This window comes from Lampris incognitus, chromosome 10 (genome assembly GCF_029633865.1).
Source record: "Lampris incognitus isolate fLamInc1 chromosome 10, fLamInc1.hap2, whole genome shotgun sequence".
Lineage (NCBI taxonomy): Eukaryota > Metazoa > Chordata > Actinopteri > Lampriformes > Lampridae > Lampris > Lampris incognitus.
The window spans coordinates 25,039,593-25,067,197 of record NC_079220.1 but is presented as its reverse complement, the minus strand read 5'-3'; the positions used below and the strand labels follow the sequence as shown (position 1 = coordinate 25,067,197).

General features: G+C 43.3%; 1 protein-coding gene across 1 annotated transcript; it reads right to left on the bottom strand.

Moving 5' to 3' along the window:
* Positions 1–507: 507 nt before the first annotated feature.
* On the bottom strand, positions 508–27,187 carry kdm8 (lysine (K)-specific demethylase 8). Its single transcript, XM_056288306.1, has 8 exons — positions 26,889–27,187; positions 20,228–20,706; positions 17,793–17,965; positions 10,919–11,051; positions 10,739–10,789; positions 1,971–2,120; positions 1,778–1,870; positions 508–1,685 (listed from the first exon to the last, which is right to left on the bottom strand). Exons 2-8 carry the CDS (start codon positions 20,681–20,683, stop codon positions 1,521–1,523), a joined length of 1,221 nt encoding a protein of 406 aa, XP_056144281.1. The 5' UTR covers positions 20,684–20,706; positions 26,889–27,187; the 3' UTR covers positions 508–1,520.
* Between the last annotated feature and the right edge of the window lie 418 nt (positions 27,188–27,605).

The window sequence follows — 27,605 nt, the reverse complement described above, 5'->3', positions numbered from 1 at the left end:
TGTAAGCAGCATCCTGACAGGACTATTTAGTTCCTTGACTTTGATGGGAGAGGAAAAATTAGAACAAGTCAGTTACTTAACAGCTTTGAGCTATGTGGGCAAGAGTTATTACATATTTTCTTTAAACAAAAGCTTTTGTTGATCAGAAAGATGTGTTTCCCATACGCCCGACAGGCTTTGATAAACGCTTAAGCGCTACGTCACACATTTCGTTGCTCTGATTGGTTTTAGGTTCTATCCAACTGCGTCCAGAGGCAGTTTGGTCTGCGTCCGTTGATAACGCTCCATCCATCCATCCATTACCCAAATCGCTTATCCTTCTCAGGGTCGCGGGATGCTGGAGTCTATCCCAGCAGTCATTGGGCGGCAGGCCGCTGGGATAGCCTCCAGCATTCTGCGACCCTGAGTAGGATAAGCGGTTCGGGTAATGAATGAATGGATGGATGGATGGATGGATGGAAGGGGCTGAGAGCAGACAGACTAATCAGCATTTGCGAATTTCCCAGGCTAACATAATGGTTTATTAATCAATAAAAAATATTCTCATGACACATTTCTTACATAAAATGCAATGCAAACTTCACATAAGAAAAATATAAGAAGAATAAGAAATGTCCATACATATACACATATTCAAGAGACAAAATATAATAAAAACAAACCCTACTTTGGGGTAAGGGCAAAGAGTGTCACACTCACACACATGCACATACTTATATATTATATATATGCAGTTTTGGGATAGGATACTGACCTGGGAAAATGGATGGGTATGGGGAGTTGAAGTGAAAGTGTGGGATTTAAAAAAATATCATGTGAAATAGGTTAAAGCCAAAAATGATGCGGCTTAAAGTAAAAATTGACATTCATTCAACAGTGTTTGCTCACTCTTCATGGACCACAGGTTTGGGTGACAGACAGCTGTTCTGTCATCTTTTGAGAATTAAATTAATGTTTGGGTTTTTGCTTTTGAAGCAGGTGGTGGGGTAGTAGTGTGAGCATGAATCTACTAAATTTATCTCAAAATATGTCCGGGCGGCGTAGCAGTCTATTCCATTGCCTACCAACACGGGGATTGCTGGTTCAAATCCCCGTGTTACCTCCGGCTTGGTCGGGCATCCCTACAGACACAGTTGGCTGTGTCTGTGGGTGGGAAGCCGGATGTGGGTATGTGTCCTGGTTGCAGCACTAGCGTCTCCTCTGGTCAGTCGGGGCACCTGTTAGGGAGAACTGGGAGGGGGAATAGTGTGATCCTCCCACGTGCTACGTCCCCCTGGCGAAACCCCTCACTGTCAGGTGAAAAGATGCTGCTGGTGACCCCACATGTATTGGCGGAGGCATGTGGTAGTCTGCAGGCCTCCCCGGATGGGCAGAGGGGGTGGAGAAGAGATCTGGACAGCTCTGAGATTGGGGTAATTGGCCAAGTGCAATTGGGGAGAAAAAGGGGGAAACCCCCCCCCTAAAAAAATATATTATGCTCTTGATTAAAGGTTATTTTCGAAAAATCTTTAAATCTGCCTTCACGACCACCAGAAGCTCACAGAGAAGCTGAGTTGTAAGGAGCGTACGTAGTGCCAGTGCAGCACAGGGATAAACAGCACATCCCCTGGCTGGAGAACACATTCCAGGTAGGGAGCCTTGACAAACTCAGGGAACAGTTCCTCATCCGGGCTCTCCACCTCCACCTGCACCAAGAAAAACTATTCATTCAGAGAAAACAAGGCATACATTTTCAGGCCAAAGATGTGCCATGTCCTCCATGGTTTGTCAGTCCCACCTGACTAGTGTTGTGAAGGAGCTGCGTTGGATGAGGGTACAGCTTCTCTGTGTGCTCTGGGGAATACAGGCGAATGTATTTCCTTCCCACAACCTGACACAGACAACGGAAATTCCTTGCGGTCAACAAATCCCCACGACACAGCTTTGCCGTTAATTGAATTTATAGAGCGCTAGTATTTGGTTCTCATTACCTGTGCCAGGAAGTTCTGCTGAGGATCTTGGTGGAGCGGGGACACGGTGCCTCCGGGGCCAAACCATGCATTGATGGTAATATTGTCATCGTCCCCCTCGCCCAGGCAACAATAATCAGGGATGCAGATGTCTTCTTTCAGTTCTGGTATCTAGGAAAATATTACAAAAATTCAAAAACCCATACACTAAAGGGGAAATACCAGCGATGCTAAATTTTGAATTGATTTGTGCCATTTTGCCACTATTGTTTGTGTGGTGTGTGCCACTACACCTCCAAGGGACATCACCTTTGAACCACATGACCACAACAGATGCTATATATCAAAACCTGACCAATTATTGGAATTTAATTTCGGAGTGTTAATCTTCTGGATGAGTGTACTTTTTTCCTGTTCAGGGGGCAGCTTTGATTTAAAGAGGAGTTCCCGAAAAGCAGCAATGAAATACTGTATGTCACAGGACAAACACTGTTTATATTCAAATTAACTGATATATACACACACACACACACACACACACACACACACACACACATATATACTATATATTTTGCTATGTGTTAGTCATCATTATTGTCAACGTTTGTTTTATTTTTAATTTTAATAAAGTAAAAATAAAGTAAATGTATGCCTTTTGTTAGGTCAGAGGTTATTGCTGATCCTAAATGATGTATCTAATAATATATATATATATATATATATATATATATATATATATATATATATATATATATATATACACTACCGTTCAAAAGTTTGGGATCACCCAAACAATTTTGTGTTTTCCATGAAAAGTCACACTTATTCACCACCATATGTTGTGAAATGAATAGAAAATAGAGTCAAGACATTGACAAGGTTAGAAATAATGATTTGTATTTGAAATAAGATTTTTTTTACATCAAACTTTGCTTTCGTCAAAGAATCCTCCATTTGCAGCAATTACAGCATTGCAGACCTTTGGCATTCTAGCTGTTAATTTGTTGAGGTAATCTGGAGAAATTGCACCCCACGCTTCCAGAAGCAGCTCCCACAAGTTGGATTGGTTGGATGGGCACTTCTTTGAGCAGATTGAGTTTCTGGAGCATCACATTTGTGGGGTCAATTAAACGCTCAAAATGGCCAGAAAAAGAGAACTTTCATCTGAAACTCGACAGTCTATTCTTGTTCTTAGAAATGAAGGCTATTCCATGCGAGAAATTGCTAAGAAATTGAAGATTTCCTACACCGGTGTGTACTACTCCCTTCAGAGGACAGCACAAACAGGCTCTAACCAGAGTAGAAAAAGAAGTGGGAGGCCGCGTTGCACAACTGAGCAAGAAGATAAGTACATTAGAGTCTCTAGTTTGAGAAACAGACGCCTCACAGGTCCCCAACTGGCATCTTCATTAAATAGTACCTGTTAGAGCCTGTTTGTGCTGTCCTCTGAAGGGAGTAGTACACACCGGTGTAGGAAATCTTCAATTTCTTAGCAATTTCTCGCATGGAATAGCCTTCATTTCTAAGAACAAGAATAGACTGTCGAGTTTCAGATGAAAGTTCTCTTTTTCTGGCCATTTTGAGCGTTTAATTGACCCCACAAATGTGATGCTCCAGAAACTCAATCTGCTCAAAGAAGTGCCCATCCAACCAATCCAACTTGTGGGAGCTGCTTCTGGAAGCGTGGGGTGCAATTTCTCCAGATTACCTCAACAAATTAACAGCTAGAATGCCAAAGGTCTGCAATGCTGTAATTGCTGCAAATGGAGGATTCTTTGACGAAAGCAAAGTTTGATGTAAAAAAAATCTTATTTCAAATACAAATCATTATTTCTAACCTTGTCAATGTCTTGACTCTATTTTCTATTCATTTCACAACATATGGTGGTGAATAAGTGTGACTTTTCATGGAAAACACAAAATTGTTTGGGTGATCCCAAACTTTTGAACGGTAGTGTATATATATATATATATATATATATATATATATATATATATATATATATATATATATATACCCACACACACACACACACACATACATACATATATATACACACATACATATATATACACATACCTACATACACACACACACACACACACACACACACACACACACACACACACACACACACACACACACATATATATATATACGTACACATACATATATATATAATCCAGTTAGACAAGTAAATTCTTTATGAGACAGTGAGATAGTACAAGCCTGTTTCATGCCATAAGCAATAATCTGTCAAAGGACACACCATTTACTGCCTCGTCATACACATCATGTGCACATTGTCCAATAGGGAAGGGGGAGGTGCAACATACAAAAATTTCAAAAACACGTGATCGCTTACGGAGGTGCAATTCAAAATTCAAAAACACGTGATTGTTAACGGTCCAATGGGGGGGGTATTTGTCTATTAGCATGATTTATTTGTAATTACAAAGTAGGTGCTTATATCTACACTCACTGGCGACTTTATTAGGTACACCTTGCTAGTACCAGGTTGGACCCCCTTTTGCCTTCAGAACTGCCTTAATCCTTCGTGGCATAGATTCAACAAGGTACTGGAAACATTCCTCAGAGAGTTTGGTCCATATTGACATGATAGCATCACGCAGTTGCTGCAGATTTGTAGGCTGCACATCCATGATGCGAATCTCCCGGTCCACCACATCCCAAAGGTGCTCTATTGGATTGAGATCTGGTGACTGTGGAGGCCATTTGAGTACAGTGAACTCATTGTCATGTTAAGGAAACCAGTCTGAGATGATTCGAGCTTTATGACATGGCGCGTTATCCTGCTGGAAGTAGCCATCAGAAGATGGGAACACTGTGGTCATGAGGGGATGGACATGGTCAGCAACAATACTCAGGTAGGCTGTGGCGTGGACACGATGCTCAATTGGTACTGAGGGGCCCAAAGTGTGCCAAGAAAATATCCCCCACACCATTACACCACCACCACCAGACTGAACCGTTGATACAAGGCAGGATGGATCCATGCTTTCATGTTGTTGACGCCAAATTCTGACCCTACCATCCGAATGTCGCAGCAGAAATCGAGACTCATCAGACCAGGCAACATTTTTCCAATCTTCTATTGTCTAATTTTGGTGAGCCTGTGTGAATTGTAGCCTCAGTTTCCTGTTCTTAGCTGATAGGAGTGGCACCCGGTGTGGTCTTCTGCTGCTGTAGCCCATCTGCCTCAAGGTTCGACGTGTTGTGCGTTCAGAGATGCTCTTCTGCATACCTCAGTTGTAATGAGTGGTTATTTGAGTTACTGTTGCCTTTCTATCACTTCGAACCAGTCTGGCCATTCTCCTCTGACCTCTGGCATCAACAAGGCATTTTCGCCCACAGAACTGCCGCTCACTGGATATTTTCTCTTTTTCGGACCATTATCTGTAAACCCTAGAGATGGTTGTGCGTGAAAATCCCAGTAGATCAGCAGTTTCTGAAATACTCAGACCAGCCCGTCTGGCACCAACAACCATGCCACGTTCAAAGTCACTTAAATCACCTTTCTTCCCCATTCTGATGCTCGGTTTGAACTGCAGCAGATCGTCTTGACCATGTCTACATGCCTAAATGCATTGAGTTGCTGCCATGTGATTGGCTGATTAGAAATTTGCGTTAACGAGCAGTTGGACGGGTGTGCCTAATAAAGTGGCCGGTGAGTGTATGTCTGCAACTGCTGGTCAATTCATTCCTCTTATTCAATGTGGACATTTCTGGTTTGCAAATGATAAAATATTTTTCAGTTAGACATAGATTGCACATTTTACTACTGGTTGAATATGCTTTGTTCTTTGAGAGGATTTTCCAGGTGGTTGAATAATTAATGTTTCTGTCTGCCAATGACCAAATATAACGGCTTAAAAATGTAACATTCTTTAAACGGTTGTTTGTAAAGCTACATGTGTGCATTTAACCTCTTTTTGAATGTTTCCTCTGTTAGACCGATGTATGTCTCTATTTTGCCATTGTCATCTCTTGTCACCGTAGCTTGGTAGATTACCGCTTTCGTCTGGCATTTTCTTTTGAGGGGGCATTAGTCATTCACATAGCAGTTGCAGTTGGGGGAGTCCGGTTGTGATGAAGGTGTCATTGATTTGTTCATGATTCTTGTGTTGTGGGACGATATTATTTGTTGAATGTTAGGCATGCAGCTGTAACTAATTTTGATGGTGTTCCTATTGAATATCTTCCCCAGTTGATGGCCCGGGGTAAAGCACTTATGCAAAAGTAAAAAAAACTGCTTACTGATGTTTGTGACCACGGTATTGCTGTAGGGTGGGTTGTACCAGGTGATGGTTCATCTTCTGCTACGTTTGTTGATTTGCTGAGAGTCAGTATTTAATGGTGGGTTGTACTTGAGCTTAAAATTGTAGCCGCTCTTTTGTAATGCATGTTGGTATGGGGGTGTAGCTTCACTGAAGATGGACTCATTAGAGGATAATTTTGAGACTTCTATTAATGCTTTCCGGGACGTTCATCAAGATGGAGGGTGGGTGGTTGCTTTCTCTATGGACATACTGTTGGCTTAATGTACGGCTTGTATGTGCCGTTCCTAAGATCTATTGAGATGTACAGAAAGTCAGTTTGTCTTTTGCTTGCTTCAATTGTGATTTTTAGCTCATTGTTTGAGAATATTTTGCATACTGTTTTCTTAACTTGCTCAACTTTTCTTGGTGTTTTGCTACAAACTGCTAGCCCATCATCCCTACAGAGTCCAACACTGATGTCTAGGTCTTGTAGTTGAGGTAACAAATATATTCCAATTATTTCACAAGTTTCCGCCCAGTTGAAGCTGCCCATGGTTACATCAAATTTACTATTACCTTTTTTCTGCCATGGGTTTCCATTGTGGTACAAAACTGATTCCTTCGCCTGGTATATAATGTCTCTGTCTTGCTCGGATATCACTGTGTGTTTTGCGGCAAAATCAATGGCTATATATATGGCTATATATATGGCTATATATATATATACACACACACACACACACACACACACACACACACACACACACACACAGTCAAGTAAATTATGTAAATTATTTTTCAAGAATTTACTTGAGTCCCTGGATTTATACACACACACACACACACACACACACACACACACACACACACACACACACACACACACACACACATATATATAATTGTTACATAATTATACAATAATAATATAGAATATAATTATATAATAATCATATTATAGTCACTAATACTTTATTTTCCACTGTGCTTGTTTAGGCCTTTTTTTTAATTTTCATCTATTTATCTTCTCCTTGTATTTAGTAACTTACTATTTCTGCAAATATGCCTTTTAATCAGAACAGCCTTATTAATAAAATTCCAAACATTCCAGAGCAAAAGTAAAAAAAGAAAAATCACTTCAGTACATTCTAAAATTGTTCTTTAAACATATGATGGATCTTTCTTTATTGAACACCAATTGGTATTAAAAACTCTAAATAAGATTAAATGTTAAGCTTAAACTTGTTCTTATCCAAAAATTGTTCTAATCCTAGTTTTTTTTTGTAAATTATTGTGCCTCCAGTGCATCAAAATGTGTTTTCACTCTCCCAGCCAGTTCCCATGGTGTGGATTATGGATGTAGTGGGGAATATGTAAGTGTGATGACACTCATAATAATTTCCACACTGTGAGCCATCAAACGAGTCTAAGCCACCACTTGCTGTTACAAGATTCAAAGTCAAGATTCAATAATTTATTGTCATATCAACTTTACAGTTGATTTGGAATTTGTCTGTGTGCTCAAAGATAACAACAGTAAACATATAACCACACGATACATACAAGGAGTGTCCACAGAAAAATGCTGTTAAAATTATAATTCAGTTAATGCAACCATATGGCCCATGCCCTTAAAGTGACAAATTAAAGTGCATGTGCTTAAGGAGACTATACTTGTTCAATCAATGAAGCACTGAGGATGCAGATTGCTGCAGGGCAAGTGCTATTGTGGAAGCGATATGTTCTGGTATTGATACCGTGGAGTCTTTCAGCCGAAGGGAGATGATTGAATAGGGAGTTGGCCGGGTGTGAGGAGTCCTTTAACATTTTAAAACCTTTCAGCCGAATGTGGATATGGTATAATTCAGAAATGGTGGGGAGTTTGCAGCCAATTATTTTTGAAGCTGCATGCATGACTCTGTCCAACAGTTTTTTCTTGTGGGCTGTAGAATTGCCATACCATACAGTTATTACGAAAGTGAGCACACTTTCTATTAAGAGTTCTGTAGAACTGTAACGTTGCAACCCTTAACACTCCAAATTTCCTAAGCTGCCTGAGAAATAATAGTCTTTGGTGAGCTTTCTTCTGGATGGTGGTGAAGTTGTCTTCCCATCTTAGGGAGGAGGAGATTGTAGTTCTGTGGAATTTGAAATGATCCACTTTCTCTACCACCTGGTTGTTAATGGCCAGCGGTAGTAGCGCGTCCTGATTTTTACGGAAGTCAACCACAAGTTCTTTAGTTTTGTTGATGTTCAGTTCCAGATTGTTATTGCTACACCAGTCAACAAGAAAGGAGACCTCCTTTTTATAAGCTGTCTCATCATTAGTTAGACATGGCATCCATGTCACAAAGTTCATAACACAATTTTTTGGGGGACCCCCCCCCCTTTTTTTTCTCCCCACTTGTATCTGGCCAATTACCCAGCTCTTCCAAGCCGCCCCATTTCCTGCATTACCCCCTCTGTCAGTCCAGGGAGGGCTGTAGACTACCACATGCCTCCTCCGATACATGTGGAGTTGCCAGCAGCTTCTTTTCACCTGAGAGTGAGGAGTTTCACCAGGGGCACGTAGTGTGGAGGAAGAACACGCTATTCCCCCCAGTTCCCCCTGAACAGGCACCCCGACCGACCAGAGGAGTGGCTAGTGCAGTGACCAGGACACATACCCACACCGAGCTTCCCACCCGCAGACAAGGCCAATTGTGTCTGTAGGGATGCCCCACCAAGCCGGAGGTAACACGGGGATTCGAACCGCCAATCCCCACATTGATAGGCAACAGAATAGACTGCCACGCCACCCAGATGCCCCTCTCAATCAGACAATTTATCAAATTTGTTGGCAAAATCAACATGAATGCCTCCAGGGACATTTACAGCTTGTTTGATATCTTCGCCAGTGGGTGTTCGGAGGATCCAAATGCATACATCAAATTCCAAACTGGGCACTTTGGTTTAGGATCTGCTGTGCCGGGGTCTATCTGGAGAACATGATATGAGCAGGCCATGATGGTATTGAGATTAAACTATGCTGTGCAGATGAAATTCGCCAAGTGCTGCAGTACACTTGTAAACTTATTGACAAATTACTCAAGTCTTCAAGTCTTAGGTGCTATTAATGTTTCTATGGACATGTTCAGTATCCTTTGCTTAAATCACACTCTTCAAACCATACTTCATCATCTCTAAGGATAAAAAAGCTCTGTCAAACATTTCTATCCAGCAAAGTACTCAGCAAAATATGCACGTTTGTTTTCCACCTCAGTTTTGAGAAGATAAACGGCAAGAGGTGGGACCAAGGAAAATGACCTACATATATTCGATTGCCCTTAAGCTGCCCTTTTTGTCCCCAATTGTACTTGGTCAATTATACCACTCTTCCGAGCCATCCTGATCTCTGCGCCACCCCCTCTGCCGATCCAGGGAGGGCTGCAGACAACCACATGGTTCCTCCGATACATGTGGAGTCGCCAGCTGCTTCTTTCCACCTGACAGTGAGGAGTTTTGCCAGGGGGCTGTAGCACGTGGGAGGATCACGCTATTCCCCCCACTTCCCCCTCCCCCACAAACAGGTGCTCCGACCGACCAGAGGAGGTGCTAGTGCAGCGACCAGGACACATACCCACATCTGGCTTCCTACCCACAGAAATGGACAATTGTGTCTGTAGGGTCGCTCAACCAAGCCGGAGGTAACACGGGGATTCAAACCGGCGATCCCCATGTTGGTAGTCAACGGAATAGACAGCTACGCTACCCGGACACCCAGTGCCACTGTATTCTAAGCATACCCATTTGTACTATTTGGGATTTTCGATACATATTTTATGATATGCAGGTCTAAGAGTATCAATCAAGTCAAGTTGCATTTTATATAGCGCTTTTCTAGCGCCACTCAAAGTGCTTTACATTTCTGGTCAAATCTGAATTTCAGACACCTGTTATAATAGAACACAAGCTGTTTTCTGTACAATCACTACCTTTTTGAAAAACGTTTAGTGACTAATGTGAATGTTTTAATCTTGATAACAGTAAGTGGAATAGCAATGACTGTTCATAATCAGTACTGGAGTCAGTGTGTGAATTCATCTTAACCAGTTAGTTCTAAAACAGGTGTAAGCAACCATATGCCATGGAGTGCCATGACTATGCAGGTTTTCTATCCAGCCATTTCACTGTTTACTCTGTCTTCTTTGGTTGAAGGTCTCTCAATCAGTCATGGCACTGCAGAGCACATGTTGCTAGGGCTGCAGCTATCGATTATTTTAGTAGTCGAGTATTCTGTCGATTATTCCATTGATTAATCGGATAAAAAACACTTTTGACTTATTAATGAGCAATAGTAAATACACAAAAAGAAAGAAGCTAGGTCTCTTAAAATGAACAACTATTTGGTTTCCTTTTTAAGAGTATATACATAAGAGTATGTACAACCAGCTCCATTTTAACCATTCTAAACAACACAACACTCTTAGCATGTCACAGAGAGCTTGCGAGATGAAAACCTACTGTACCTGATCAAAGAGTTGGTGCTGAGCGAGATAACCCAAAGCTTTAACTTCATCCTTGGTTAGGTTGAAGAACAGGGCATAAAAATGAAAGGTAATTATGAGAGGAGAGGCAATGGAGTCTTCAACTGAAATTGTTTTCATTTTAAAAGAATGCTATAGTAATGACTAAGAGAGTAGACTTACTTTTGATAGAATATACCGATCAATGAATTCGTTGACAGTAATGAGTGTTTGTGACCACTCCTCGTCAGTATATCTTGATCCCACCTCAACAGGTACGGTGCGACAACCAGCAACAGATCTCAAGTATTCTATGCTTTGAAGGAGAGAGAACAAAAATAAACAAACATATTAAATATTCAAGTAATATTGCAGCGTATGACATTCAAATTCAAATCTAGTCTTACTGGATTCTAAATGTTCACAAAAATACATGTAATGTGAATATTTCATACCACCCTCCTCCACCAGTCTGATGGTGAGGTTGCACATCAGGTGGCGGACTAAGTATATGAATGTCAGCATCAGGAGTGAGAGACAAGACCCAGACCTACTGCTGGTACCCTGTGTGTTCCTCTATTTTTACTCACAAAATTATTGATAATAAGTTTAGTTATATTTTGAAAACATATCATCCACTAGTCTCACTTCTACTGTATTTGTATACTGCAGTTGGGTCCACTTTAACTCAATTCCACCTACTATATTTGTGTTGATGTTAACTTCCCAGTAAAACAACTTTTTTTACTTGTGCAATATTCAATGTTTATATAGAACCGCTATAACTGGGTTTTTTCCCCGAAATATATATAAAAAATTGTTTTTCCCACTCTGTAGAGAAAATCATTATTACAGCATTCCCTATATTGCCTTCCTCTCTAGTCTATATTCTTGGACACTCTTAATTACCTTGTTATTAATCTCTTTCTCAGAATTTCATATTGTCCTCAAACATTTTTTTTTAAGTGAGCGTCTAACCAAGTCAAATTACTTTTATGTGCAAGATGATTTGACTAACAATACCAACAATAAAAGTGTTGTCTTGACTTCAAAAAAGGAAAATCAGATACATCTGTGTGAAGGTGGGGAGTGGTTTAGCATCGGCTGAAAGCAGAGAGAGGGAGCAGTGGTTTGTGGGAGAGCAGACATTTCTGTTAGTAGCGAGGCTAATTACCAATCAGCCTCAGGTGTGCCTAATTAACCGACTATGCTTATACACCGCAGTGAAGCTGGGTCCTGGACTGACACTGATGAGGACATCGGCAGAACACAACATGGGAGAAATGGGAGAGAGGCAGCCACATGCAAGCACTGAATGATGAGAGCGAGGCAGAGGCTCCAGCACCTGAGCGCACCGACCCGTGCGGAGTAAGAAAAAGAGAGGAGGGACATTGTTAAATAATGCCTGTGATACCGCCTAACCATGTCCTCTTTTCAATCCAAACCCCCTCTCCAGTGACATTATCACAGGTATTGATAGGAAGTCGGCCAACAGAGTCTCTGCTAGGGCAAACCCTAAACTGGATCGCCGACCACCAGGAGAGCCACGTCAGACCCTCCATGATCAGACCCGAGCCCTGCAGGGAATGGACGCTCAGCAGGCAAAAGACTGGGCTCTCCTGAGGGAGCTGCTGTGCTCTCCTCTGGCTACCCATGGAGATGATCTGGCCATTCCACCTACTCATCGGCACCAGATCACCCTCCCCCAAGATGACAGCCACTGACAACTCTAATGCTTTCCTCTCTATATTTGAGAGGACGACATCAGCATGTGGGTGGTCGGCGGAGGAATGGGCTGTGCACATGCTCACCGGGGACGCACAAGCCACTGTGCATAGCCTACCGGTGTCCTCTGGGAATGACCACGCCATGAGGTGAGCTGTCCTGAACTGGGTGGGGCTTACGCCAGAGGGACATCGCCACTGGTTCAGGGCATACACTCTGGAGGACACCAGTCATCCCTTCATTGTGGCACAGCAGCTCCTCGTGGTGAGACGGTGGCTGCGTCTAGACCCCGGCAACATTGACGAGCTCCTCCAGCAAGTGGCACTAGAACAGTTTGTTACATGCTTGCCACTGCCGACTGGGTCCAGTTCCACTGTCCTGAGGGCTCAGACAAAGCCACCGCCTGGGACCAACATGGTGAGGACCCTGGCTGGTGCCTGTGGCCCGCCCCATCCCGACCCCGAGGAGGAGACAGGACAGGGGCACACCCTTATACATGCACACACCTCCACCCAGCAGCAGATAAACCCTACACCTCGCCCCCGTACTACACCCTGCCCCTTTATTAATTCACAGGGCCCAGCCTCTACCCTCCCGGACCTACGAGGGGCACGTCGAACACCAGGCCCAGAGTGCTGGCAGCATGGGAAGCTGGGCCACTGGTGGGAGGAGTGCCCTTTAATGGCGGTAGGCCAGGTGGTCTGGGTTCTTGGTCAGTCAGCCCCCTCGCCCAGTCCAGATGGGGAAATGCCGTGAGCTGGTGCATATGCAAGGGGGTGGTACAGGCTTTGGTGGATACAGACCCTGATCCATCAAAGCCTGGTTTGGCCCGGGGCATTAGTGGAGGCGTCATGGGTGGAAATTTGGTGTGTGCATAGGGATATTCACAAGTATCTGGTGGTGACCATTGAAATCAGACATCATGGGGGAAAAAGCATAGTCAAGGCCGTGGTTAGTTTCTGCCTGTCACGGCCCTTTTATAAGGTTTGGATTGGCCGGGGTTTGATAGGGTAGTTAGGGAGAGGGCAGGGCCATGACAGCAACAGCCAGGTAGGTGTGAATGGTGTGCGCGGTCCTAAGTGGTGACGCGAGCTCATCCAAGCCAAGCAAGGGGGAGTCCACAGTGGCTCCCCCCAAACAGACTCGAGATAACACACTACGCTTTGCCTTCGACCGTGTAATGACCATCGATGGTCAACAGGTGCACCCGAACGCCGGCTGATTATTTTATTATAGATCTGACATCGGGTGATAGAGGCTCGATTCTACTGGCCTGGCATTCATGGCAACATGTATAGGTGGTATGTGTCTTGCTGCAAATGTCAACTGGTGAACCTAATGGCCATCCAGAAAGCACCACTGTGCCCATTACCATTAGTTGAGGTCCCATTTGAACATATTAGCATGTATACTGTCGGGTCATTAAACCACTTTGTGCTAGTCATAGTGGCTTATGCAACATGCTGTGCCATTGCGCAAAATCTTGGCTAAAAGTGTTGCGCAGGCACTGTTTTTAATCTGCCACGTCGGAATCCCGAAAGAGATTCTGACGGACCAGGACACGTCATTTGTCACAGCCACTACACAAACTGTATCAATTTTTGGGTGTAAAATTGATTTGCACGAGCATGTATCACCCCCAGACACAGGCTTGTGGAGAGATTTAATAAAATGATATCTGGTGACAAGGGAATCCACCAGTAGCCCTTGGTCAGATCCAGTGTCGTGAAAAAGCAAGCAGGGTCAAAGTAGTCCAGGAGTTCGTCGACCCGCAGCATTGGATAGACATCAAACTTTGATACATTGTTCATCTTGCGGTAGTCTATGCAGAACCATATAGAACAGTGGTACTTACACTTGGCCAACTCAGAAGCCATATTGACATATTTTTTGGAAAGAGCCACATTACAAAAATATGGCTCCTCATCCAACCTTCGAAGGGTCATAGGTTTCTCTTATTGGGAAATTTGATTATTAACGTTACTGCTGGAAACTGAATCATGCTTTGGAATGCACTAACTATCACACAGAGAGAAGCCATATGCCAAGTAGAGCCATCGGTATTAGAGTTACAGATCATTCATTGAAATCAACAAGGAACAGTATGAAACAACCAGAACCATTATTAATTTTCTCCATTGAACTGCACTTAAGGATAAGGATTTAGCTCATTCAGTGGAGTTCTACAAATGACCTGGGGAAGGCAGCAACATGCCTTTGCTGCATCTAATATGCCACAAAATCGTCAGAAGAACGTTACCGCTGCAAGTGTCTCAGACAATATCTGGTGAAATATTTGGTTAAAATGCGTTAGAAAATGCAAAATTTGAGACTTAAGAGCCTGATATAGACCCATCTGACTTACGCACATGGACGATGGGGCTACACCAGTCACTGCTAGACTCCTCTATAACCTCCATTTCCGGCATGGACTTGACCTTCTGCCTGAACAGTTTTCTTTTTGTGTTCGGGACAGTGGTACGGAGATGAGCCCACTGCCATGCCTTGTGATGTCGCTGTGCATGACTGTATGAGGTTTGTGCGTCTTGGCAAGAGAGAGAACACATCAGCAAACCACTGTTGTAATGGGGTAACCTCAGCTTTCTGGCAGGGCGAGAGATGGTTCTCACAATGGAGGGAGGAAGGATTGCTGTTTTTTGTACATCTGGCCCCAACTCATCTTTCTCCGATACCACCTTGGCCAGAGAAACCGGGGCCACCTCTTTCAGGAAATTGAGGTGTAAAGATGTGTTACCTCTCCCCTGTAATTACGTACAACCTCATAGTCGATATCCTTCACCCACTGTGGGACCACGAAGGATCCTTGCCACTTGGCAAGTAATTTGGAGCTGGATGTTGGAAGTAATCCAAACATTTTATCTCCTGGTGCAAACTGACGTATGCATTCCTCTGTTATATAGGCATTGCTGCCATTCCTGAGCCTGGACCAAATTCTCCTCACTGCCCTACTGTATGGAGTTTTGTTCTTAGGTCCAAGATGTACTGTACCTAATTTTTATTGGCATTTGAACCGCTCTCCCAGCTTTCTTCAATTAGGTCCAACACACCTCTCGGCATTCTGCCAAACAACAACTCGAAGGTGGAAAACCCTGTGGAGGCCTGGGGGCATCAACCGCACTACACTCCAACCTTTTATCCCAATCATGACTATCCTCATGCTTTAACTTACGAATCATGTTTCTACGGAAAAAAACGGCTTTCTCTATGCCGGATGGTTTGTACCAGTTCGTGACATTTCCGTTTGGGCTGTTTACGGCTCCAGCCACGTTTCAACACATCATGCAGCCACACACTGCATATGCTGCCGCATACTTGGATGATATCCACAGTAGCAGTTGGGGCAGCATATGTGGCAGGTGGCGGCAGTGCTTGACTCCTTGCGGTGGGCAGGGCTCACGGCCAGCCCAAAGAAATGTATTGTCGGGTGGTGGGAGGTACAGTATGTGGGGTACCACTTAAGTGGTGGGCTGCCCCCCCCCCAGGTAGATAAAACAGCAGTGATTGTGGCCAGCCCAAAGCCTCAGATGAAAAGCAGGTGAGGCAATTCCTGGAACTGTCCAGTTACTAAAAGTGGTTCATCCCCACCTTTGCCGGGCTGACTAGTCCCCTGACTGACCTCACCTGAAAGGGTGCCTCAGATCCAGTGCAGTGGATGAAGCAGTGTTAGGTGGCATTCAAGAGGGTTAAACAAGCCCTCTGTGGGGAGCCACTGATTCACACTCCTAACTTCTCTCTCCCTTTTTTCTTGCAGACCAACGCGTTGGACAGAGGGCTGGGGCCGTTTTCTCCCAGGATGTGGAGGGAGTTATCGCCCAGTGCTGTATATTAGCTGGAAGTTAGAGAGGGAGAGGAGGTACATCACTATTGAGAAAGGACTATCTGGCCATTAGCTGGATGATCGGCACCCTCTGCTTCTACCTCCTGGGGCAATCATTCACCCTCTATTCAGACCATGCCCCACTCCAGTGGTGCCACTGCCGGGGGTGCAGACGGTGATGGCCGACTTCCTCTCTCGATTGGGGTGGGGGCTGTATGTGGGAGTGGTTTAGCATTGGCTGGAAGTGGAGAGAGGGAGCAGTGGTTTGCGGGAGAGCAGACATTTCTGTTAGTAGGGAGGCCGATTATTATCAGCCTCAGGTGTGCCTAATTAACCGACTAAGCTTAAATACCGCAGTGAGCTGGGTCTGGGACTGACACTGAGGACACGGCGGAACACAACACGAGAGAAACAGAGAAAAGGAGCCACACACAAGCTCTGAATGAAGTGAGTGAGGCAGCAGCTCCAACACCTGAATGCACCAGCTCGTGTGAAGTGAGAAAAAGAGCCATTGTTAAATAAAGCCTGTGTTACTGCCTAACCATGTCCTCTTTTCCATCCATTCCGCCCCCAGTGACATTAGCCTCGTCACAATCCAGGCACCTGGTATGAAAACTTAGATGTGAGATGTCACCAGTAGTAGATTATTGTAGTAATGCAACTGAAAATGCCAGTGGTAATACTGCCAAGCTCTCGTGGTGCCGAATGCCACTGTTCACACACAGTAGATAAGTCAAGTGATTGTAACAAATGTGCAAAGTTTTAATATGATAATAAAGCTCAATTCCAAGATAAAGGTCATAATGGTGGTAAATTAAAGAACAGTAAAATATGTAAAACTAGCTTTAGGTCCAGATTTTTTTCCTCTCCTGGCCCCATAATGGTGGAACAACTCCTGGCCTCCATCAGAGCTACTGACTCACTTAATTGTGTCCTATAAAGACCTAAAAACGTTCCTCTTTAATATGGCCCACCTCAGTCCTTACAGTGGTCTCTGAAGGCGCTTTGCTATGAATTTGAATTGGTGCCAGCTGTCACTATTGTGCCTGTACTTACTTAAACTCTATTAATAATGGTGTCTACAACTGAGCCCTTTTCTACCTGCCCTTGACAGCTTAATTTGTCTGTTTGCTGACTTGTGGCAACGGACATCTACTTTGTACTTTGATTCCCCTATTCCCTGCCTCTTGATGCTTTAAGGCAAACCTACAGTAAATACAATTGACTTGACATGCACTCTTGGCTATGATTTGATATAGTGCTCTATGATGGTTACATTCAAATTTATCTGTTAATTGCTTCTCTTGTAAGTCACTCTGGATAAGAGTTTGCTAAATGAGTCAATGTAAATGTGGAAGAGAGTTTGCAATACATAGTCCTGATAAGTTTTGATGTTAACTGTTTTGATATACATAGGTACACTATAGATAACACATGCATGCACACACAAGCACAAGCAAAAACATACACCCACATACACCCACACACACCTACCTCCAAGGGTGATTGCTGAGGGCCGGCCAATGGTCTATGATCCCTTCTAAAATAACTGGCTCCAGGGGGAGCAGGTAATTTGTCTTGAAACTCTCCAATGACGGACAATGTATCCTAGGTACTGCCATTGTTGGTTTGATTAGAGGAGCAGGTGGGCATTCTATTTTCATTTTCTGTTAAAACAGAAGAAAGGAGGGGTAAAAATCTTGCATGGAGCTCCAAATTTAGTAAAACAGTCAGTCATGGCTTCTTTAAGTGTATCAAGGCTATGGTTAAAATACATTTACAAAGGATTTTTTATTGTCTTCGAATGGGGCTTTATTCTCAAATGTGGGTATCATCAACTCTTTTTTTCGGGGGGGGCGGATTTTCACCCCCCTTTTCCCCCAATTGTAACTGGCCAATCACCCCACTCTTCCGAGCCGTCGCGGTCTCTGCTCCTCCCCCTCTGCCGATCTGGGGAGGGCTGCAAACTACCACGTGTCTTCTCCGACACGTGACGTTGCCAGCCGCTTCTTTTCACCTGACAGTGGGGAGTTTCACCAGGGGGATGTAGCGCGTGGGTGGATCACGCTATTCCCCGCAAGCTCCCCCCCCCCGAACAGGCGCCCCAACCGACCAGAGGAGGTACTAGTGCAGCAATCAGGACACATACCCACACCCAGCTTCCAACCCGCAGACACAGCCAACTGTGTCTGTAGGGGTGCCCGAACAAGCCGGAGGTAACATGGGGATTCAAACCGGAGATCCACATGTTAGTAGGCAATGGAATAGACTGCTATGCTACGTGGACGCCCTGGATATCATCAACTCTGAGCAGTCATAAGGTTTTTATTATCTTGCACAGCTATGTTTTCATCCTGAAAATTTAAACCTGTGTGACGCGCCAGTTAAGTTACATTGTTTGGAAAGGCTAAAATGGAACTGACTGTACCTGTCTAGAGCAAGAAGCCAAGAACAGGACCAGAGCAGGAAAAGAGCAATCTGCCATTAGAAGTTGAGGGTTGTTGTATTTCTAATAAATCTTTAAATTCTAAAAAAAAAAAAAAAGTTTGACAGTTCATGATTTCTAATGGAAGGCAATACAGCCATAGATACTACAGATCCATGTGCATTATTCATTAGATCTGTAAACTTCTGACAGGTTGTCAGGTTGGTACAGGATGGACATAGTTAGTCCATAGCTCGTCATCTTCTGTATGAAACCTCACTGTGGAGTATCGCATGCTGATTGTTATGACATATCCCGTGTATTGGAAAATGCTGTTATCTTATTTCCTTTTGCAGGAACCCATTTCTTTCTATTAGTGCAACAAACCAAACACTAACAAGAGACTTTGTGCACACAGTTTAAAAGAGACCTGCTTTTTTCTTATTATTCTATTATTTTCGTATTAACTCTTATATACTACCTCATTCATAAATGCCCTTCTATAAGTTGCTTTTTAAGTGCATATCCATACCCAGGTGCAATAAACGGAAACTGTGAGAATACAATAGAGAAGAGACAGATACCTTGAATATACTAGAAGATATATTGGAAGTTTTTGTTTACATATAAAGTGATCTATTTGTGCAATCTCACGAAGTTGTTTGTATGTGCAATCCAAATTGTCGAATATGACTGATTCTGATTATCACAATGAGGTCAATTTCAAATGTTCCTCTCTAAGGTAAAATAAAATAAGGTGAAAGTGCTTCAGTCTTACATGAGCATAGGCTTACTGCTGAAAGTGGTTGCATGTAGCATGAAGTAGATATTATCACTATCTGGATGTAATTTGTCATACTTCCATCACTGTTAGTAGGCCAAGTGGTGCTTTGGGTCTGCCAATCAATGTTAAAAATAAGGTTGCAACAATTTAAATACTACTGATATATGGCCTAACTAAACCCTGTTGGGTGCCTGGGTTCAAATGGTTTTAGGTCATTGCAACAGCTGAGGCAAATACTTCTCTGGAACTTTTTCTCCCCAATTGTACTTGGCCAGTTACCCTATTTTCCGAGCTGTCCTGGTTGCTGTTCCACCCCCTCTGCCGATCCGGGGAGGGCTGCAGACTACCACATGCCTCCTCCGATACATGTGGAGTCGCCAACCGCTTCTTTTCACCTGACAGTGAGGAGTTTCGCCATGGGAATGTAGCCCGTGGGAGGATCACGCTATTCCCCCCAATTCCCCCTTCCCCCTGAACAGGTGCCCCGACCGACCAGAGGAGGCACTAGTGCAGCGACCAGGACACATACCCACATCTGGCTTCCCACCTGCAGACATGGCCAATTGTGTCTGTAGGGAGGCCCGACTAAGCCGGAGGTAACACGGGGATTACTTCTCTGGAACTTATGGTGCTTAACTAAAGTGACATGATCCTTATCTTAAATAAATACACAGACCATAATAACTAAAGAAGTATATGTCATGATGAAAGGACATTGACCTTGGTATAAATATGCACAGTCTGGTCCTCCTCCCTCGTAGCTTTCCTGACTTCACAGTGTAGAATTTGGACAAGGGCTTGAAGAATATTGTCCATAATGGCTGCACCCATGAGTAAGCCCATGTCACAAGTCCTTATGGCCTGCTGGATAACTTCTGGTGATGGATCCTCATGACACAGTGCCAAAACTTTGAAGAGGCAGCCGTAAGAATACACACGCCTCCACTCCTTTTCCACATGGCGCCATGTTCCTTTGTTGAGTTTCTCCCATGAAATATCCAGGATGATTTGAGCATTGAGCATGCAATAGGCACTTGCAGTTTCACTGTACAGCTGCTGTCTGGACCGTTTAAGCAAATCCAACACACTTGACTCCACTTTATCGCCGAACTCAAGCGGAAACTGTGCCTCATTAATGGGCAAAAGGCCTGAAATTTTTGACCATAGCAAAGCCATTGATGAGAAGCTCTTCAACTGCACTGTGGAACAGACAAAAAACAAGGTCAGTTGTTCTGATTGAAGATGTGATATTGCAGCACTGTCGGATTGGGCTGAATTTCCATACAGATTGTTTAGGGCGTAAAGGCTCCATTGATTTCTCGTGATTCATAGGTATCACAACACAGCAGGCTGTAATTTACTCTTCTAACACTGTGCTCTAACTTTCATCATTTCATTGACCTCCCAATTTCCCAAAACCACCTGCCATTGGTGCTACTGCAACAAATATAAACACAGCATGTTTTGCTTTTTCCACTGCTCACTGACCTACTGGTACAATAAAGCAGATGTATAAGTAACATTTCCAAACTGGCAGGTGAAACAGAAAGCAGTTTGAAGACATCATTGAGCCGGAACTGTGTATGACAAATGCACAGTAACAATGGACTGCATGTGTGCGTTGCCTCTCCTGGGTGAACCTTTGCAAGCTGCCATTGTCACTTTTTGCCAATTCAATTCAAGTTGATTGGTGGATGCTCTGCCCTGCTGGAAATGACGCACCACATCATTACACTGTGCGTGGGCCAGTGTAATGATGTGGCACCCCAGTGTGCTGAGTAACAAAATGCTTTGCCTCATCACAAAATGCTTTCGTCCCACAAAATTCTCAGCACGTGTATCATGAAATGGATTTCACCCCACAAAATGCAGTAAGGCAACAGTCGGCAAATTAGGGTACTAAGTATCAATCTGTTAATTTAAATTTAGTTTTGGCATTTGTGGAGAGGAGGCCCCGGGATGACTGGATCTAACAAGATCTGTAGCAACTTAAGCTAGATTGGCAATTGGCATCAGTGAAAGTAACTTGAGTGACTAGTTTCACCTACATTTGTCGCCATTTGTGTACAATAATGATGAAGCTAAGCTATACCGTTGACTGTACTGCCATCTACCTATTTTCAAAATGATAATATTCTATTAACAGGTAGTATATGCCATTTAAATTTAAGGATAAATTACAATAGTAAAGAATCTAGACCAGCCCTGTGATGGCTTGGCAGCCTGTCCAGGGTGTCTGCCCGCCTGCTGCCCAATGACTGCTTGGATAGGCTCCAGCATCTCCGTGACCCTGAAAGAAGGATAAGCGGTTTGGATAATGGATGGAATGGATGGAAGAATCCAGACCAATCAGCTAATAGTATAATGGATACGTAATTGCAGAGATTCAGTCACAGGTGTAACGAGTCAGTGCCAGGTCCCAATGCAAGATGGTCAACGCGGGTCCCAGCCTGCCCATCACAATCAGATGTAACATAACGTGATGTCAGTAGCGAATGAAAGAAATGAACACAGCTTTAAAATAATCAGCAACAACAAAATGTACTGCACAGTTGACACCTAATTGAGATGATTACTAGAAGACTGTCGTTCTATAGAAAAGGAGTCATAATAGCAAGGCCAAGATATTGATAGACTAGCCTACTTCACAAAATCTGGTGTCGGAGCACCATAACAGATGAAAACATAATTGGTAACAGCGAACCTTGACACTGATGAAAACATAATCGGTGACAGTGCACCCACACATTAACAACATTATCCATGTCTGTGCATTGGCCTGATAAACACAAAACACACGTGTAGGTTGATTATTAGTCAAATAATAAGTTCTACTTGCATCATAGGCGCACTCACCGGGTTTTTCGCTGTGCAAAGTCTTGAAACTTTACCAGCTAGCTAACTCTTCTGTGTAGATATTGCTATACAGTAGTACACGTCCATAATTACATGCAGGTACACTTTGCTCATACCGTATACCATAGAGTCAGTGCTGGAGATCTTTGATATGATAGTGGAGTGATACAGAGGGGTCCATGTGCGTGGGCCCTAAATTGTTGCGGGCCCCAATGCAGCTGTATTACCTACATCCATCCACCTATCCATCCATTACCCAAACCGCTTATCCTGCTCTCAGGGTCGTGGGGGATGCTGGAGCCTATCCCAGCAGTCACTGGGCAGCAGGTGGGGAGATACCCTGGACAGGCCACCAGTCAATCACCTACCTACATGCATACACTACCGTTCAAAAGTTTGGGATCACCCAAACAATTTTGTGTTTTCCATGAAAAGTCACACTTATTCACCACCATATGTTGTGAAATGAATAGAAAATAGAGTCAAGACATTGACAAGGTTAGAAATAATGATTTGTATTTGAAATAAGATTTTCTTTACATCAAACTTTGCTTTCGTCAAAGAATCCTCCATTTGCAGCAATTACAGCATTGCAGACCTTTGGCATTCTAGCTGTTAATTTGTTGAGGTAATCTGGAGAAATTGCACCCCACGCTTCCAGAAGCAGCTCCCACAAGTTGGATTGGTTGGATGGGCACTTCTTGCATACCATACGGTCAAGCTGCTCCCACAACAGCTCAATGGGGTTCAGATCTGGTGACTGCGCTGGCCACTCCATTACCGATAGAATACCAGCTGCCTGCTTCTGCTCTAAATAGTTCTTGCACAATTTGGAGGTGTGTTTAGGGTCATTGTCCTGTTGTAGGATGAAATTGGCTCCAATCAAGCGCTGTCCACTGGGTATGGCATGGCGTTGCAAAATGGAGTGATAGCCTTCCTTATTCAGAATCCCTTTTACCCTGTACAAATCTCCCACCTTACCAGCACCAAAGCAACCCCAGACCATCACATTACCTCCACCATGCTTAACAGATGGCGTCAGGCATTCTTCCAGCATCTTTTCATTTGTTCTGCGTCTCACAAACGTTCTTCTTTGTGATCCAAACACCTCAAACTTGGATTCATCCGTCCACAACACTTTTTTCCAGTCTTCCTCTGTCCAATGTCTGTGTTCTTTTGCCCATCTTAATCTTTTTCTTTCATTGGTCAGTCTCAGATATGGCTTTTTCTTTGCCACTCTGCCCTGAAGCCCAGAATCCCGCAGCCGCCTCTTCACTGTAGATGTTGACACTGGTGTTTTGCGGGTACTATTTAATGAAGATGCCAGTTGGGGACCTGTGAGGCATCTGTTTCTCAAACTAGAGACTCTAATGTACTTATCTTCTTGCTCAGTTGTGCAACGCGGCCTCCCACTTCTTTTTCTACTCTGGTTAGAGCCTGTTTGTGCTGTCCTCTGAAGGGAGTAGTACACACCGGTGTAGGAAATCTTCAATTTCTTAGCAATTTCTCGCATGGAATAGCCTTCATTTCTAAGAACAAGAATAGACTGTCGAGTTTCAGATGAAAGTTCTCTTTTTCTGGCCATTTTGAGCGTTTAATTGACCCCACAAATGTGATGCTCCAGAAACTCAATCTGCTCAAAGGAAGGTCAGTTTTGTAGCTTCTGTAACGAGCTAAACTGTTTTCAGATGTGTGAACATGATTGCACAAGGGTTTTCTAATCATCAATTAGCCTTCTGAGCCAATGAGCAAACACATTGTACCATTAGAACACTGGAGTGATAGTTGCTTGAAATGGGCCTCTGTACACCTATGTAGATATTGCACCAAAAACCAGACATTTGCAGCTAGAATAGTCATTTACCACATTAGCAATGTATAGAGTGTATTTCTTTAAAGTTAAGACTAGTTTAAAGTTATCTTCATTGAACAGTACAGTGCTTTTCCTTCAAAAATATGGACATTTCAATGTGATCCCAAACTTTTGAACGGTAGTGTATGTAATAATGATAATAATCATTACATTTGTATAGTGCTTTTCTAGATACCCAAAACGCTTCACATTGAAGGGGGAAATTCACTTCAACCACCACCAATGTGTAGCACCCACCTGGGTGATGCACGGCAGCCATTTTGCACCAGAATGCTCACCACACATCAGCTTGAGGTAGAGAGGGAGGAATCATTGAGCCAATTACATGGGGGGGGGGTGATTAGGTGGCCAGATGGAGAGAGCCAGGTTTGGAATTTTGCCAGGACACCAGGGAACCCCCTTCTCTTTGCATGGGATCTTTAATGACCACAGTGAGTCAGGAGCTCAGTTTAATGTCTCATCCGAAGGACGGCATCTCCTACAGCACAGTGTCCCCATCACTGCACTGGGGCATTGGGATTTGCCATTTGTTGTTTTTATTACGACCAGAGGGAAGACTGCCCCCTACTGGCCCACCACCACTTCCGGCAGCAACTCACGTTTTCCTGGGAGTCTCCCATCCAAGTACTAGCCAAGCCCATACCTGCTTAGCTTCTGTCATTTGGCAGAGCCAGGGTACATGTTGGTATGACTGTCAGCAATGGTAGTTTCAACTCTGGATTCAGTATTTATCTAATAATAGCAATAATAATAACAATAATAATAACAACAATAATAATAATAATACCGATACCCAAAGACTATTAAACTAAGAAATATACTGCTCAAGTAAGAAAATATTGCATTGCTAATCTAATTGCACAGATTTAAAACTATATAATACGTAAAAATAGAGGGAATAGATTAAGACTGTGGGTGGACCTTGTCATGGCATGACAGGCATGTCTCTATGCCTTGTTGGCACACAGCATGATGTAGAAACCACACTCATTTATGTGTCTGACTAAAAGGCTGAATGGACTGATTGTAAATAATCCCATCTATTACAGACTGTCTGCACGGTGTGATGACAGCAGATGCTGCAAGCATGGGTATCCCAGCAGAAAACAGCCAGCAGAAAATAGCCAGCCAGGGAATGAAGGGACTATTTGTACACTGGGGAACTCCACCGGACAAAGGCATTAATTATGTGCACAGACTCTGTGTGAACATATCTATAAACCTTCCAGTATCATAAATGCCCTGTTGAGTAGCACATTCATAGGAATTGGTATAGTTACAGTAACAGCTGTGCAGTATCGCTTATAGTATATTAAATTATATTGTTATTCATTTTTTTCAGCTGGTGGCAGGGCGTTTTCCTATCGGGCTCCATTTTTGTGGAATAACCTGCCTGCTGCCATCAAACAATCGGAGTCTGTTGAGTCCTTTAAATCCAAACTTAAAACTCATCTTTTTGCCTTAGTTTACAATTAGTTGCCTTTAAGTTGAGTGCTTCACAACCTGTACTGGATGGCGGGTTGTTTTTATGTCTCAATGAATTTACCAACCACTCTTCTGCCGACGAGATTATCGAGTTTAGATTATGACGAATTTATGACTTAATTGATTATGGCTAATGACTATTGCAAACTGTTCTCTTCTCTAACATGTCTTTTCTCTCTCTCTGAATGATGTCTTCTCCTTTCTCTTTTTCTGTGTTTGAATGGTGTCATGTGAGTCTCTCTTGCATGCATGTGCAGTCGGTTCTCCTCCCAGGTCTCCGTGGTGATGGTGGCCGCCGTTTGGATGCTGCCTGCCCTTCCACTCCTCACCTATGTTTTTCTTATTACATGATGATGCTGGTCACGTGGCTTGGGTCCTGGACTGCTCCGTTGGCACGTGGACACTTCTTGGCATCCTGTGCATCATGTTCTTCATACATTTTATGTCCATTATAATTCTGTTATCCTCTTTCAATGTTGTATTATGTAAATTGCGTGAACACAACATCCATTGCACGCTGTCCGTCTTGGGAGAGAGATCCCTCCTCCGTTGCTCTCCCTGAGGTTTCTTCCTATTTTTTCTCCCTGTTAAAGGGGTTTTTAGGGAGTTTTTCCTTATCTGATGAGAGGGTCTAAGGACAGGATGTTGTGTTGCTGTTAAGCCCACTGAGGCAAATTTGTAATTTGTGATATTGGGCTACACAAATAAAATTGATTTGATTTGATTTGATTTTTAACAAGTTTTTTTAAACCAACTGAGTTGGATCATTCTCAGTTTATTTATACTCATGTTCCTTTCTGTGTATGATGTAACAAATTACAAGTGCAATACATTAAATTTGAATAACTTTGAATAACCCTATACAGAAAAAATGCCTATTACTCTTGAATTTTGCCCCTCGTAAGCCAACAGAAATGCAACCTTCCACAATATCCACTGCTTAGCTGCAAATGACACTCAGATAGATGTTGCATATACGTTCTTTAAAGTTAGATACTTCTGACATTTGTTTTCTTGCGTTAAAAATGTTTTGCTTGCGTCCTTTTGTCTCTATGATAAGCATCCCAGCGATACACATTTCTGGTATGAGCAAACTTAAGTTGGTTAATGAGTTGATCAGTGAATCGCTTAATGACGCTGCGCGAGCAAGGCGCGTCACGTTTTTACCTGAAACGCACGTCACCGCTCTCCGCGCGCGTGTTGGTCGTGAATTCGATGTTCCGGTTTCTTTGTGTTATCGGTAAACGCCGAAGGTGTTGTTCTCCTCACTAAACGTCTTTTCGTGCGTGAAGCCGTCAGGCGAACACGGGTCGCCACAAAAAGGAAGCGATATAAACCTCAAAGCCTCAAACCTCGGTGGGCAGTCTGGCAGCAGCGGCTTTCCAGTTACGTAATCGAGTTAGGAAAATACTAATCCTAAAAAATAAATGAATAAAAACAAAAAAACGGGGTTATTCGAGCACGTTTAAAAGTGCTACTCCGAAGCGCATTTCCAGTTCGGGTGGGACAACAAAAACACACCGGTAGAAAACGAGAGTACCAAACACTTTAGTTCCACATTGCGCTCAGCACAGTCGCCTCGGTTTTCGACACGTGTGAGTTTGAAGATGTTTTGACGAGTCCCACCATTAAAATCTACACAACTGTTGAGTTATTTTTTCAAAGCGTTCAAGTGTGTCGTGTAACCTATTTATTTACTCGTATACAATCAGATTTGCGTTTGTGTTAAATCCCGAGCTTCAGTACCAGGTATAGTAATAATGGAGAAATAATGGGTGGGGATTAGCACGCATACATTATCGCTGTGTATGTGTGCATTATTCATTATTTGCAAATTTTATAGCTCACTGTCGTATAAATGTACACATTAAATGCAAGCAAAGC

What these genes read in the sequence shown, in the direction of transcription:
- kdm8 (XM_056288306.1), bottom strand. Translation starts at nt 20,683, where the DNA reads ATGGCTTTGCTATGGTCAAAAATTTCAGGCCTTTTGCCCATTAATGAG. An exon ending in ATCGGTATATTCTATCAAAA is followed by an intron (nt 10,790 to 10,918) that starts GTAAGTCTACTC and finishes AACCTAACCAAG; the next exon opens with GATGAAGTTAAAGCTTTGGG. An exon ending in AGCAGAACTTCCTGGCACAG is followed by an intron (nt 1,871 to 1,970) that starts GTAATGAGAACC and finishes TGTCTGTGTCAG; the next exon opens with GTTGTGGGAAGGAAATACAT.